Genomic DNA, 14539 nt, shown 5'->3' with positions numbered 1-14539 from the left:
AATTAACTTACAGCCGAATTTCAAAATTATTGTACTTATCTACCTATTTTTCTTTTTTTACAACATCAAAAAAGACATGTACATATTTTGTTAACATTGTTTTAAAATTGCGTTTAATTATATCAGCTATTATTTGTTGGTTGAAAACGTTTTTTATTTTTTAATTATTAAAGTTGAAGTGATTGTTTTGGAGTGATCTGATCTTGTCGAGGAAAATAGCTGTTGTTATAACAATAATTTATTATGTTAAGGGCAAATACAAAATAAAAAAAGGTTAAGTACAAAATAAGATTCAATAGCTAAATATTTATATAATAGATATAATATAAGATGGTGTGTAATAGTAGTTCTATGCAGAAATGACAAAAAAAAATTACCACATAGAAAAAAATCGGCTATAAAAAGTTGTACAAACTATAAACATTCGAAATGCGCTTCTCAAAAATAGTCGATAGATAGTTAAGTAAATTGATTAAAAAAAAAAATATCTTTCACGTTGCCTTAAATCTTCTTATACCTACCACACACAGTAGTTACCATACTACTCACATATTTTGTATAAGCTATTTGTATAATACCTAATTCGCCTAATGCGCAATACAACTTGAGGCTGATTTTGGATATTCTAACCATTCTAGCCATCGACAAAAATGATTAAGTAAAGAAGAACAATAAATAGTTGTTCTATCTTATCTCTACTGGGTAATTAATTGGAAATAACGTTGGGCTATTAAATACTACATGCCACGACGCATGATATTTTTTAAGTATAGGTCCTATGTCGAACATAATAATATGTTTGTGCATAAAATATAGCTGTACATAATATAAGAAAAACTGTTTTTTTATTTATATAACAACATTACATTATACTTCCCTTCTAAAATAAAAAATTGTAAGCAATCAATATTTTTTATACACAGAAAAATAGCCAGTAATAATGTTTCCATTTAAAACTGATGTTAAAAATTATTAATTAAAAATAAATACTTAAAACCGTTTTTTTATTTTAGTTTTTTGCGTCACCTGAAAAACTTGTTTGGACTTGTGCAAATTAAGCTGTTATAAACATAATAAAAAAATAAAAAATGTAATTAGTAATTATAATTACTATCCGATTCTATGCGGCTAATTATTGTTACTACACCGGATGATGCTCGTTGAACGAGCGCGTCGTCCAGGTAATTCTATACGCATACTATAGACCGGATGAATACATAATATTTTATTATCTATTTATCTATTATACAATATAAATATATAGTTTATTGTTAACACATTTAGATATATTATATTATGTTATGTACGTACCTACTAATGTATGTAATAATTGTTGGGAAAAGTTAAAAAACTGCTGCGGCTGCGGCGGCTGCCATATAATAATGATGATGATGATAATTATTATTGCGATGGTCTCAAAAAAAAAAAAAATAATAAAAATGTGCACCGCGACCGCAGCTGTGGGTCCGGTGCCACTGCTGGCGTATGGCACGACTAAGGAGGATACAAAAAAAAAATCGAAGGGGGACGCGGCGACGGTTAGGCGCGCGTCGCGTTCGCCCGGTACCGCGTGTGGGGGACGACGGGCCGGGACGCGGTTGGCCGTTGCCACGGACGACGGGGGCGGCGCGACCGGCGCGGGCCCGTGCGGCGGCCGCGGCGGACCAATGCGAGCGCGGCCGCCGCGTCCCCGAACGCGCCCGCCGCACGTTTGCTAGGCACCGCCGACCCCTCTCGTTGCCCCCTACCCCTCCCACACCAGTGGCCGGGTGCGCGCGTGTGTGTGTATGTGACTTTGTCCAACGACCGGGGCCGCACCGAAACGCACACACTTTAGTTTGAACAGCCAAACAGACCGCCGTCGTCGTCATCACCGACGCTATCGCCGCCGTCGTGTACAGAGCCGTTGTTTGTAGATTCCCCTCTAACCAAATACACTCACGACGTTGTCATACCTACCAGCTCATCAAACCGAAAATTTACTACAGTGTTTGTTTTTTCAATCGCGTTTTGTTTGATAATACACTCTGTCCGCTTTTTTGCCGTGCGTGAATGTGTACCGCCGCCCCCGAGCTCACCGTCGTCGTGTCCGACCTGTTGCCAACGTGTTCGGCGTACGATTTTTAACCGCCACCGCCGCCGCCGTCGTGTCGACTGTCGGATATATTTTTTAAATTATTATTAATTTTTTTTTACATAGTGCTATATTATACCTAACTACGCGTGAACGTGCGATGTGCTCCGAACAGTGAACGATGACAATGCTATCGCAAAAACTGTTGTATTCCGACACGGCGGCCGCGGCCGCGGCCGCAGCAGCTGCAGCCGCCGCCGCCATGTACAACTCGTCGGCCGCCGCCGCGGCGGCCGGAAGCGGTGGCAGCAGCGGCGCGGGCGGACAGCCGGGCTCGGCCATGTCGACGCCGTCGTTGTGCTCGCCGCCGCCGCACCAACAGCAACAGCAGCACAACCAGTCCGTGTTCGCCGGCAGCAACATGATGACCGCGGCCGCGCTGTCCTCCGGCAATTGCATGTCCACCATGCAGCAACAGTACGGCGGCGGCGGCGGTGGCGGCGGCATGAGCTCGGCCATGTCGGCGGGATCGTCGTCGTACGCCGGCCTGAACAGCTCGTCGCCCGTGGTGGGCCCGGGCTCGGCCGATCCGGCCAACGCGCTGCAGCGGGTCCGCGCCGACAAGACCTACCGGCGAAACTATACTCACGCCAAACCGCCTTACTCGTACATATCGCTGATAACGATGGCCATACAGAATTCGCCGGTGAAAATGCTCACACTGTCCGAAATCTATCAGTTCATCATGGATCTGTTCCCGTTCTACCGGCAGAACCAACAGCGGTGGCAGAACTCGATCCGGCATTCGCTGTCGTTCAACGACTGTTTCGTCAAGGTGCCGCGGACGCCGGACAAGCCGGGTAAGGGGTCGTTCTGGACGCTGCACCCGGACTCGGGCAACATGTTCGAGAACGGATGTTACCTGCGCCGGCAGAAGCGGTTCAAGGACGACAAGAAAGAACTGATCAGGCAACACAGTGGCGGCAGCGGCGGGGACGGGCATCACTCCAAGAGCTCGTCGCCAATGCACCACGGCAGCAGTGGACAACTCGAGGACAAGAAGCCCGCCATAGACCATCACCACAACAAGCTGAGCGGCCTGATGAGCACCGCCGCCGACCTGGGCTTCGGAGCCGTAATGCACGGCCACAAGCACGGTCACCTGCACCACGACCACCACCACCATCATCACGACGACCCGTCCATCATAGGTACGCTGCTGCAACACCACCATCACCACCACGGCCATCACCAGCAACAGCATCAATCTCAACAACACCAGCAGCAGAGCCCGGCCGACATATACGCCGCGGTGGCCGCCCATCACCATCAACAGCAGCACGGCCACCACCAACAACAGTTGCAGCAACAGCAGCTGCAGCAACAGCAGGACCAAGAGCTCAGCGTGATGGCCCGGTGCCACTCGACTTCGTCGCACCACTACACAGCGGCCGCCGCGGCCGCGGCCGCGGCCCACCTGAAATCGTCGTCGGCCGCAGCCGCCGCTGAGTTCGCCGCGTCCAGCCACCCGTTCTCCATCACCAGGCTGTTGCCGCCGCCAGCGGCCGCCGCGTCGGCCGGCGACGGCGGCGGCAAACCGTCCTCGGCCGCGGCCACGGCCGCCGAGAAGATGTACGAGATGGCCGCCGCGTCCCAGTACGGCGGCGGCGGCGGCGTCGGCGGCTACAACGACTATTACCAGCAGCACCATCACCACCATCAGGGCTCGTTGTACCATCACACGCCGTCGTCGGCCGCCTCCAGCTTGTGACATCAATATCCGCTCGCTTGAGGGGATCGGCAGAGCTTGAGGCGTCCACTCCACGGCGAACACCGCCGCCACCGCTACTATGGAGGCTTGACGCCATACTAGTGTAATTATTTGTTTTTTTTAATTTTTTTTGGTCGTTTTTTGAGTTAAATTTTTTAATTTCCAAATGCAAATTTGATGTCGCAGTGAGTACCTACTGACAAAACTATATATATATATATATATATATATATTATGTTTAATACAACTGTGGTAAAATGGTAATGATTTTATATTAATTAAAAAATAGACCATTATAACTTTTATGACTTTGAAAAAAAATTGTTCCATAACATACAATAATATGCCAAAAGAGATGATTTTGGCCAAAATTGCCAACTATTTTTTATCATTTCATCACAGAATTGTACAAATTATGTTATCAATAATTAATATACCTAATATTAGGTAGATATTAATTACCAATACACCATCCTATCTCAAAAATAGATAAAACAAACAAAATAATTGTTGTACTGTACATTATTATTATTATTAATTTATTTTAAATTTATTATTTAATTAATAATAAAGCGCTGTCGATGTTAATAGTTTTCAAATATGGTCCGTTGGCGGCGACGGTTTATTACAATAATTATTAACTATAATAATATATAGTAAAAATAATATCATATATTATTTTTTAAGTAGATAGATACAATTTTATTATTATTAATTAATTATTATACCTACATTTTTCTTGATCACCGTTCCATTTTTTTTGTTTTTTTTATATATAAAACAGCTATTTTCAAAAAGAAAATATTGGTTAGGTATAGGTAATAGGTATATAACCACCACCTATACACGTTATTGTTTTATAAAACCGATTTTAGCATCGAATCTCCTATTATATAATACCTAATATGTCTATAATAATAATTTAATATTATTGTAATATCGCATATTTATCTATACCTCTATTATTCAGTTTTGAAAAAAAGTTTTTTTTTTTTTAAAAAGTGTGAAGCAATCTCTGTCTTATTTATATTTTATTATTATAATACCTTTATAAACCGCGTAAAAGAGTAGTGATTGCGACGCTAAATTATAATTATTATACCTACCTATATTATTATTTATATATTATATAGATATATTATATTGTATTTGATTCCTATATATACAATAATATTATATAGAAATTAAATATAATATTATGATATTATGTACTAATTATTGTGTTGTAGGTGTTTTTTTTTATGTTTGTAAACTTAAACGATACGGTAGTTATATTCGAGTATATTATATTATGTTGAACGGCTTTTATATAACATAATAATAATATATACATATTTAAAAGTATATATAACCAAAAAAAAAAAATTATTATTATTATTATTATAATTCAAACGTTTTGTGTGCTCCGGGTAAAATATATATATACATAACACATATTATTATCCTCTTGTATATATAAATATATATATATATATATATATATATTTAATATAATATATATGTATATATACTATTATATGTGTAAATAAAAATTACAAAAAAAGATGATTTACGTTAAAAATATATTGTTTTTCTTTTTTTTTTACTATAATATGTATTCTCTTAGCTGGAATGGCTACAAAATATTATTATAATATGCCATCCCAATTCCTTCCCAGTTCCTTCTTATATAGGTAATATAGGCGTTGTACTTACTTGGACTTTAATACTTAGATTTGGTGGATTTACTCTAAAAAATATATAAATTTTTTTTATTACAAATTTCATTACTTATTTATGTAAGGGTTGTGTTTTATTAAATTGAACTAACCCAAGTTATTATATTATAGCTCATGTAGAGAGTCAACCACATATAAACACATATACTAACCTATTTTCTATGATTAGGTAAATACATATTATATTATATGTCAAACGTTTGGTGGATAGGTTTAACGTTTGGAAATGTGTATACCTTTTTGCAACGCAAGTAAAAATATAACCTAACAAAATGGTTGTAAAGAATAAAAAATATAAAAAAAAACATCTTAATAAAAAAAAAAAAGCATCTCTTAATAATTGTATAATCAAAGCTTGTCAACAGTCGAATCCGATCAAAATGTTGTTTAGGGTTTTTTTGTTTTTGAAACTTGACTGAATATTCAATTGTAATTCATTTATTTTACTTTTTTAAATGTTATAAATGTATGTCAACCGTCTGTGCGATTCATATGTAAAATGACCATTTAAAAACATGATTAGGTATAATATTATGATAATGTTGCAAACAGAATATTACATATAACTTATAAGAAGTTTAACTTGTTTGATTTACTCAAGTTCACTAGTCGACGCCAACAGTAGGTATACAGAACAATACAATATATTAGGTATAACTTGTTGTAAACCCAAAATTATAAAAAAAAAATTTACCCAACCAATTTACCTATACTCAATATGTATATATATATATATACATATAATTTTTCAACTAGATTTGTCTAGAACAAAATATCGATTATAGATAAGCTGCGTTGTTGAATAAATTCAGATAGTGTAGGTAGGTATAGAGCGAGTTAGGTATATAAGTTCATGAATAAAATAATAGTTACCTACTACAGAAAAAAAAAAAAGGAACTCTCCAAGTCCACTTAAACTTGTTAACGCGGCAAAGGTCGTTATCATAGCTATTGAATTAATGCAAGTATACGGCGGCGGTTAAAATATATTGTGAACGTGCAAAACATTTGAACGGGAAAAGGCAACATAGACATTTGTATTGATCTAAACGTTATTTGTCAACGATCAACATTCGAGTTTAACATATTTTGGCATTTGCCAAGTTATCACCTACTCTGTAATAAATAAAATATATATATTTCATTAAGAAATTCGTTCGTTTTTGTGCTATATAGTTGGATAAATTTATTAACTAAATCAATGTGAATTTACTGTCCAAAATATTTCTTCTCCCTTTTAGTTGCTTAAGTGTTCGTAGATCAGTTAAATATATCCTAATATCTATCCAACTTAGGCACAAGCCGTTTTAACCTTAAGCCAAGTAGGTGCATAATATTATTAGGTAGATATATATATAAGATGTACATTTTTACTATACAAAATGGTGGATAGGTGTAAAATATTTTATTTTAGTAAAATACTGTTTTATGCGTTGTAGTGCAAGCTGAATTTTTAATAATATGAAAATGGCCGTTTGTAAGTAAAAACTTGCTGAGGTCAAAAATGTCTGCGGTGTAGGTACATGTTGTTGTTATAGGTATTATTATTATATATGTTGTACTTGGCTATATAGCTGCTCGGTCGGGTAAGCACACGACTTGTTATAAATTTGTGTGCTTAACTTAAATATAAAAAAAAAAAAACCATCATTATAATATTAATAATAATATACCGTTCTGTTGTTGTACCTCCTATATTATTGTTTATACTGCTTAAGTCCACCGATACACTGTTAATTAACATGTATGCATAGGTATACCTAATACCAAGTATTATGGTAGGTACCTATATGTGTTTGGAGCCTCATCGATCAAAATGTATCCTAAAATATTATATACAGAGCATAATGTAATAATAATAATAATAACATGTAAAGTGTGCGCAACGTTGTAGGTATTGAGTTCAAAATGGATATAATACAATTAAGTGTACTTTTCTTACAAGGAAAAAGATTTAGACGACGTCCCCCCACCCCACTAGACTTACGGATTTAGGGTTAAGTGTAATGTAGTTGTAATTTTTGTCCAAATTATTGTCTCTTTCACATAATATCTAATAATATACTCATAATATATTTTATACTTATGTGTGTGTGTAGTATTTTTTAATATATTATTATTATACATGGCAAACAACGGTTTACCGTCGACGACGGTCTTGTACAAGAGTGGTTTTATTATTATTCTTATTTTTTTTTTTTTAAATATAATATAATAGGCTTATCTCTGTCGCCTTAGTGTTTGCATATGATATCTGGGAAGCTCTCCGGACGAGATAAAAAAAAAAAAAAAACGCTGTTCCGGCCATTCCTCTCCGCGGTTGGCTATGTTAGTGTACATATGTGAAAACCGGGTAAAAGATCACATTTCTATAGCTATGTTGTACACAATCTTAGGAGTGTAAGAAATAAGAATATTTATAATATATAGTGACGAAATTGTTTGTTCTTTGTACCGTCTTGTCTCGCTATCTCCTCGACACGAAGGCGTCTTGACAAAAAAAAAAAACCACACTGTGAGAGATTATAATATGTGTGTGTGTGTTGTTATTATTGTTCAATTATTTTTTATTTTTTCCACCAATTATATATATATATATATATATAAGTAACGCGGTTGAAAATATTATCATACCGTTTGTATTGAAATCCTATTGAATACACTTATTATTATACAATTGAGTTGGTAGTCGGTGAATTTAATTAGGTACAAAGTATATAATGATCAAATTACAATATTATGTATTGTGTGTATATAATAATATATATGAACGGTGGTACAAAAAAACAAACGTAAAAATACACTTTTAATCCGAGTGTGCAACTTAAGCACATACCGGGGAGAGGTTTTAGCCCCCGTAGTCCGCCTACCCCTTTGGTACAGTACACCTACTTGAGAGACTAAATTGTATTTAAGACATTGTCAAGGTATAAACCTGGATTTTGCACAACTCTGTACACATATTTTCTAAAACAGCGACCAATTGCAATAGTTAAATTATTTTTGTTTGTTTTATAATCATTTTTATTGCGAAAAATGCGTTTATTAAAAAAAAGGGATGTCGAAAGTCGAATGATGTTTGTCGAAAATGTCATTAAAAAAATATAATATATTTAAAAAAAAAAAATTAAAAACACTAATGAAAGCCCGTCATGTAAGATAATGTATTATGGCGTCTAAAATTAAAATTTAATATAAAAACAACTGCCTGATGGACTTGTTCATATGAGGTTTTTTTTAAATTAATATTTTAAAAATTAATTAAAAACACTTTTTTCCGAACGTTTTCTAACCGTTTTACGAAAATTTAAAAATAACCAAAACATTAAAAAAGTTTTAATATAAAAAAACAAACGAAATCGGGTAAATTTAATTTCACAGTTATAATTATTGCAAAATATATTATGTTGAAACGGTGCACAAAAGTATGGAAACTTACAAAAATAATCTGAATAATAAAAGAATAAAATAAACTAAAAATACATGATTTTTTTTTTAGTTTAATCCGAATTTTTCTTGTTTTCTTAAACCCGGATTCAAAGTTGTAAAAATGAACTTTTTTACAATTTATTTTTAAAATATAGAGTTTTTTTTTATTCCATTTTCTTTGCAAACACACAATTTGCTTGTTTTTTATTTCTAAGCAAAATTACAACTTTTTTCATTTGGTGTTTTCTTAAGTGGCTTACTACAAAAGTTTAAAGGCCATAAAAAAAAATTAAAAATAAATTGACCGAACAATGTCCATATAGTAGTCTAAAGTGTACATTGTAATATATTTTTTTTTTTGGCTGGCTATCCACTATAGATAAAGGGGTCATTTTTTGTATGTATCTGTTATTGTTTTTTTTTTAAACATTTGGATTACTTTTTTTTTTTAATATAGTGTATGTTGTGCTTGTATATGCTTTTTTTTTTTTGTCTGTCGACAAAGTGACTTTGGCCAACGAGGGAGGCGCGTGCCGTGTTATTCGATGACTTCACGTGTACAATATTATATTTACTATAAATTAATAATAATAATTGTCCGAGTCACGATGATTTTCGTTTAGCCCGTAGAACAATATTGTAGGTACATAAGGTACCTTGCTCAGTATATACAGGCCCATATGTTGCCGTCGGTTCCGGTCAGTGGTCACTTGATGTATACACCTGCGCCAACGACGACGTTTTAATTATGTTTAAGTACTGCAATATAAATATAATTATATTTAACGCCGACGTTTCCAATAACGTCCGTGTTGTAGGCACATGTATATACTATACTTAGGTACATACGTACATAAGTCAATAACTTGTACATAGGTACGAGTTTTGGGTTTCCATATACCAAAGGGGTAAACCTAAGTCCTAACTTGCACACGGTCATCCTGTATAATATACATATGTAAAACAGTCTACAGATATTGTACTTGATAAATTTGAGGGGGGGGGGGTTGAGCTAAAAATTGGCGTTTGCACGTTTAACCCACCATGTCTTTGTTTTTGGAACACCCTGTATACAAGACACAAATGTTGCGCCACCGCATTTGACATAATGTGTACACTGTATACATGGCGCGGTGCCATTTTTACCCTAAGGGCACGTAAGGGCACGGAGTCCAGGGCAAACTCCGTGTGCCCAACATGGCCGCACTGCATAGCCCGAGACGGCCGCCCCGAGCTGACCTTTCGGTTTTTGTTGGCTCTGCGGCTAATATATTATGCTAAAAGTTCTGTGCCGCTTCAAATAGTCTTTTGTTTGAGTTTCTCGTGCGATTTTCGCTGACGGCCAATTTATAAGTCTCGAAAAACATATTATTATATTGTTATTATTACAGAAAGTACTTAAGGAACATGGTCGAAAAGGAGTGACTTATGGAGTGCGTAAGGCCGCCTTTATATATATATATATAATATTGTTTGAGCCGTAATTATTATCATTACTATTATTACCATTATTGTTGTATAATATTATTGCGTTTGTTCTATGGGCGAAAGTACATATTATTGCTATTATTATTATTATTATTATGGCACGCCGGTTTTGCCGGGTCCCCGGTGGCCGCCGCCGGGTTGTGTAAACTGCATTTGTTGTTTGCCGACGAACCGCCCCGGTTGTTCTGATTGTCAGTCGACGGCCCATTGTTGTTGTGTGCCCGCACGGATTCCGAAACCGGAACGACGGGGGGGGGGAGGGGCGGCAAATCCCTCGATGCGAAAATCTCGGGAGCATCTCTATTCCGGCCCCTCCGCTTTCGGCCCTCGTCGCTTAACCGTTAAACGCCGCCGCCGCCGCCGTAATGATTAGCGGCCGTAAAACGGGTGTGTGTGTGTGTGTGCAGTATATACGCCATATAGCCGCAGCCGCAGCCGCCGACGGGTTATTATTTTGATCTCTCCAATCTGTTCGGGTCGGGCGGCGCGCGCGGTCCGCTATGAATTAATTATCGTTACGAATACACGCCCGTCCCGCGTGTGGACGGGGGAGGGGCAGGGGGAGGAAGAAGAGGCGGACGACGAACGAGGAGGACGAGGAACGCGGAGTATTCGAAAAACCGGCCGAGTGGAGGCGGCTGCTCGACGCGAAATGGAGGAAAGGGGGAGGACGCACCGTACGCGCGCACAGTGTTAATAATAATAATACACCCGGGGGAACGCATGCATATAGTCATCAACCGCCGTGGGAGAAATTTTGGGGGGGAGGGTCGGTTTTTGATTTCTAGTAATTATTATTATTATCCATCATCATATTGATAACCATTGCGGTATTAATACCGTTACACAGTAAACACGCGCACAAGTGATAATTCTGCGCAGGGTAAACCCAAACGATGGGGGGGGGAGGAGAGGATTAAAATAATCGTACTTAAGCAATGTGCTCAGAAATTGGTGTATATATGTACCTACCTAGGCGTATATTACACAATATAATATTATATGTGTTGATATTGTAAACCGCAAAAGCTGCTTGGGTTGTGCGTATGGAAGTATAATTATTTTATACCTAAAGAGTTTTCTCAAAGGGGCTAAGCCGGATAAAAGTAATATATATTTAAAAAAAATATATATCAAAATACAAACTAAAATGATTGTTAAATAACTGAGGAAACCGCACTTAAAGTAGTGCTTTTTTGTTAAATATAATTGTTGGTGTTAAAAGCTCTTTGTAAGTTTTCTAGCTTATGGTGAGTAATTGTTTATTAGGTATGTGTGAATCTATATTATTTGTGGAGTGTTGTCGAGCCATAATTTTTACTCTAAAATAGTATAAAGTATAGATGGTACCTGTTAAAAAATGTTTAGCCAAATCACGCCATTTATAGCTGTTAACAACTACCACTTATACTTACTTTCGACGGTTAGGTTAGGTTATTCGGTATTTTGTGATAACGAGACGTTATTTTTAAATACAAGTTGGTTAATTTGTCGGTTATTATTATTATTTACACAGATAATTAATCTATACTAATTATTTTTTTAAACACTTAACAATATTACAATAACAATAATATATCAATGTAAATTATAAAAAAAACTTAATATTATATTTTTGTTGAAGTTAATTATAAAGTATAATCTATAGTGAAAATGTTTAATATATTTCTTTAAATACATTTATTACAATAATAATAATATAATTTACAATTAATTTAAATGTACAATTTATAATGAAAATGTTTAATATATTTTGTGCAAATTCATTAAAGTGTACAATTTATTGTGAAAATGTTTAGTATATTTTGTGCAAATTCATTAAAATGTACAATTTATAATGAAAATGTTTAATATATTTTGTTAAAATTAATCGACGGTATAAAAATATAATCTAAATATTGTTTTTTAATTAATTTCAATACCGTAAAACTCATAAAACCTTTTTGGCCAGGTTGTTTTGTAAAAAATACTCGATAATATTTGACTAAGTCGATTAGGTTAAGAAAACAACAGTAAGTATTTTTATTTGATTTTTTTAAACATGTTATTTTATTTATTTTTGTTAATGTTGTAGTTTTTTTTGTTGAAATACACACAATATGTTAGTATTTAATAAATAATAATAATATAATGTGTATGTAAAACCACCGTTGATTTTCAAATACACTTTTAAAATATATTAATTGGTGTTAATTATGTTTTGCTATATTTTAGCTAATTATATTAAAGCATAATCATATTATTATTTACTTATTTGCGTTTCAAAATTGTATAAGACTGTAATCAAAACTATAAGTCACAAAACACAAGACGGTCTTATTTGGATTTGTTGCGTTCTCAACAAATGGTTTAATGTTTCACCAAAAAGTCAATTATTAAATTATTAAGTTATCCATACACATAAAACTTGAAGAACCTAATTGGGGTTTTGTTTACTAATACAATATAATATAATGTGTTAATTAAAGTTATAAAACGAATTTGGAGTTTATTTTTCTTCTCTAAATGGCGATAAATATAATATAATACTTTAAGTGATCCACTCAAACGCAATGAGTGTTTAAAAAAAAAAAAAAATAGTTAGGCATTATGTGGGAACTTTATTGTTTCTCAACAAACCATTAATTGTGTTCATTGCCAAGTTTTATCTAAGACACTTTGGCCGTTATCTAGGTGTTATCTAGATAATTCATATTATATTTTTCAATATTAACAACAATGACAATGTATAGGTTTTTTTTTTTTATACAGCGCTACAATACACTTCTGTATATACTTTGGACTATTACAATAATAATTCACCATGATAAACTTTGAACAAATAACAATATCCTATTATAATAGCACGTATACTATATTCGAGTCTCTGCTATGGTCGCACACAATGAAATTTATACAATAATTGATGTGTAAATAACAATAATTATAATGCTAATCGGATAAGCATATATATATATTGATTTCTTTAAGTATAATATATTATATCATAACTCAAACCCCAGGCCATAACACAATATTCCACTGACTTAAGATTTCACATCTGTCTTTGCCCTCTCACAGTAATGTCATAATAATAATTATTGGTCATTGCTATTTGACCTTATGTATAATGTATACCTAACAATATGTTGTATGCATAATAATTTTATATAATTATAATATATTTCTTAAGAAAACAGCTCTCAGATGATTAACACAGTAAGTATGATGTATACATATTCATGGGACCTAGATGAGAGCTTTGCATTGTTTGTAGAGATAATTATATTACATCGGTCCAATCACTGTAATGCACATTCCACCATCTCTCTCTCTCTCTCTCTCTCTCTCAGCTCTGCATCTCTTTCTGGTAAACATTAAGACTTATACTCAAGCCACGTCCACATCGACTATACATGAAATTTATTATTCAAAATAGGAATACATTATTCAAATTCGTGTCGAAACTCCTAAAGGGCACTTACACCCACACACACAGACTTTCCCCCTCTTGCTCTCTCTGGGGCGGGTTTTCCGTGACTAAAGTATCTGGGGGGGGGGGTGGTTTTTTGGGGGTGAATGAGAGGGAGGGGTTTACATATACTTACCTACCTACCTCCTATCTCGTAGTGTACACGTCATAACACACACACACACAATATAATATACCTACTATATAGGAGTGGCACATAATATTATTATCATAATATACAAGACCTCACACGGGGCCGCCGGTTTTGTCAACAATTCTGGGTCGACGGTTTTTTTTTTTTTTTTTTAAAAACACCGGGCAAAATATTATACACCTATATTATTATTATCATCATCATCACTTGGAACAGACAACGCACATTCACATGGCACACTAAACAAACAACTAGCCGTATATTATATTTAATACATTATATTTTTCGGTATATTAGTTGATGGGTCACATACTATATGCAGGTGACGGTGTACCTACCTATGTACACACACACACACAGCATAATATTTATAATGCCTTGGCGGCGTTTAAAGACAAAAAGATTGTGCCCATATATATATATAGGTAGGTACACTCTCACGTTTTGTGTGTTG

General features: G+C 35.3%; 1 protein-coding gene across 1 annotated transcript; it reads left to right on the top strand.

Annotated features, from left to right (window-relative positions):
* Positions 1 to 1849: 1849 nt before the first annotated feature.
* Positions 1850 to 4920, top strand: LOC126842071 (protein fork head-like). Its single transcript, XM_050578930.1, has one exon. The coding sequence runs from the start codon at positions 2256 to 2258 to the stop codon at positions 3843 to 3845; it is 1590 nt and encodes a 529-aa protein (XP_050434887.1). The 5' UTR covers positions 1850 to 2255; the 3' UTR covers positions 3846 to 4920.
* The last annotated feature ends 9619 nt before the right edge of the window (positions 4921 to 14539 follow it).

The sequence above is a fragment of the Adelges cooleyi genome, unplaced genomic scaffold (assembly GCF_023614345.1).
Source record: "Adelges cooleyi isolate 19-005CV unplaced genomic scaffold, UGA_ACOO_1.1 ACOO_flye_CR_arks_rails_tigmint_CR_PRNA_446, whole genome shotgun sequence".
NCBI classification, from domain to species: Eukaryota; Metazoa; Arthropoda; class Insecta; order Hemiptera; family Adelgidae; genus Adelges; species Adelges cooleyi.
Note: the sequence above shows the minus strand (reverse complement) of the source record. Positions and strands in the feature narration are given on the sequence as shown.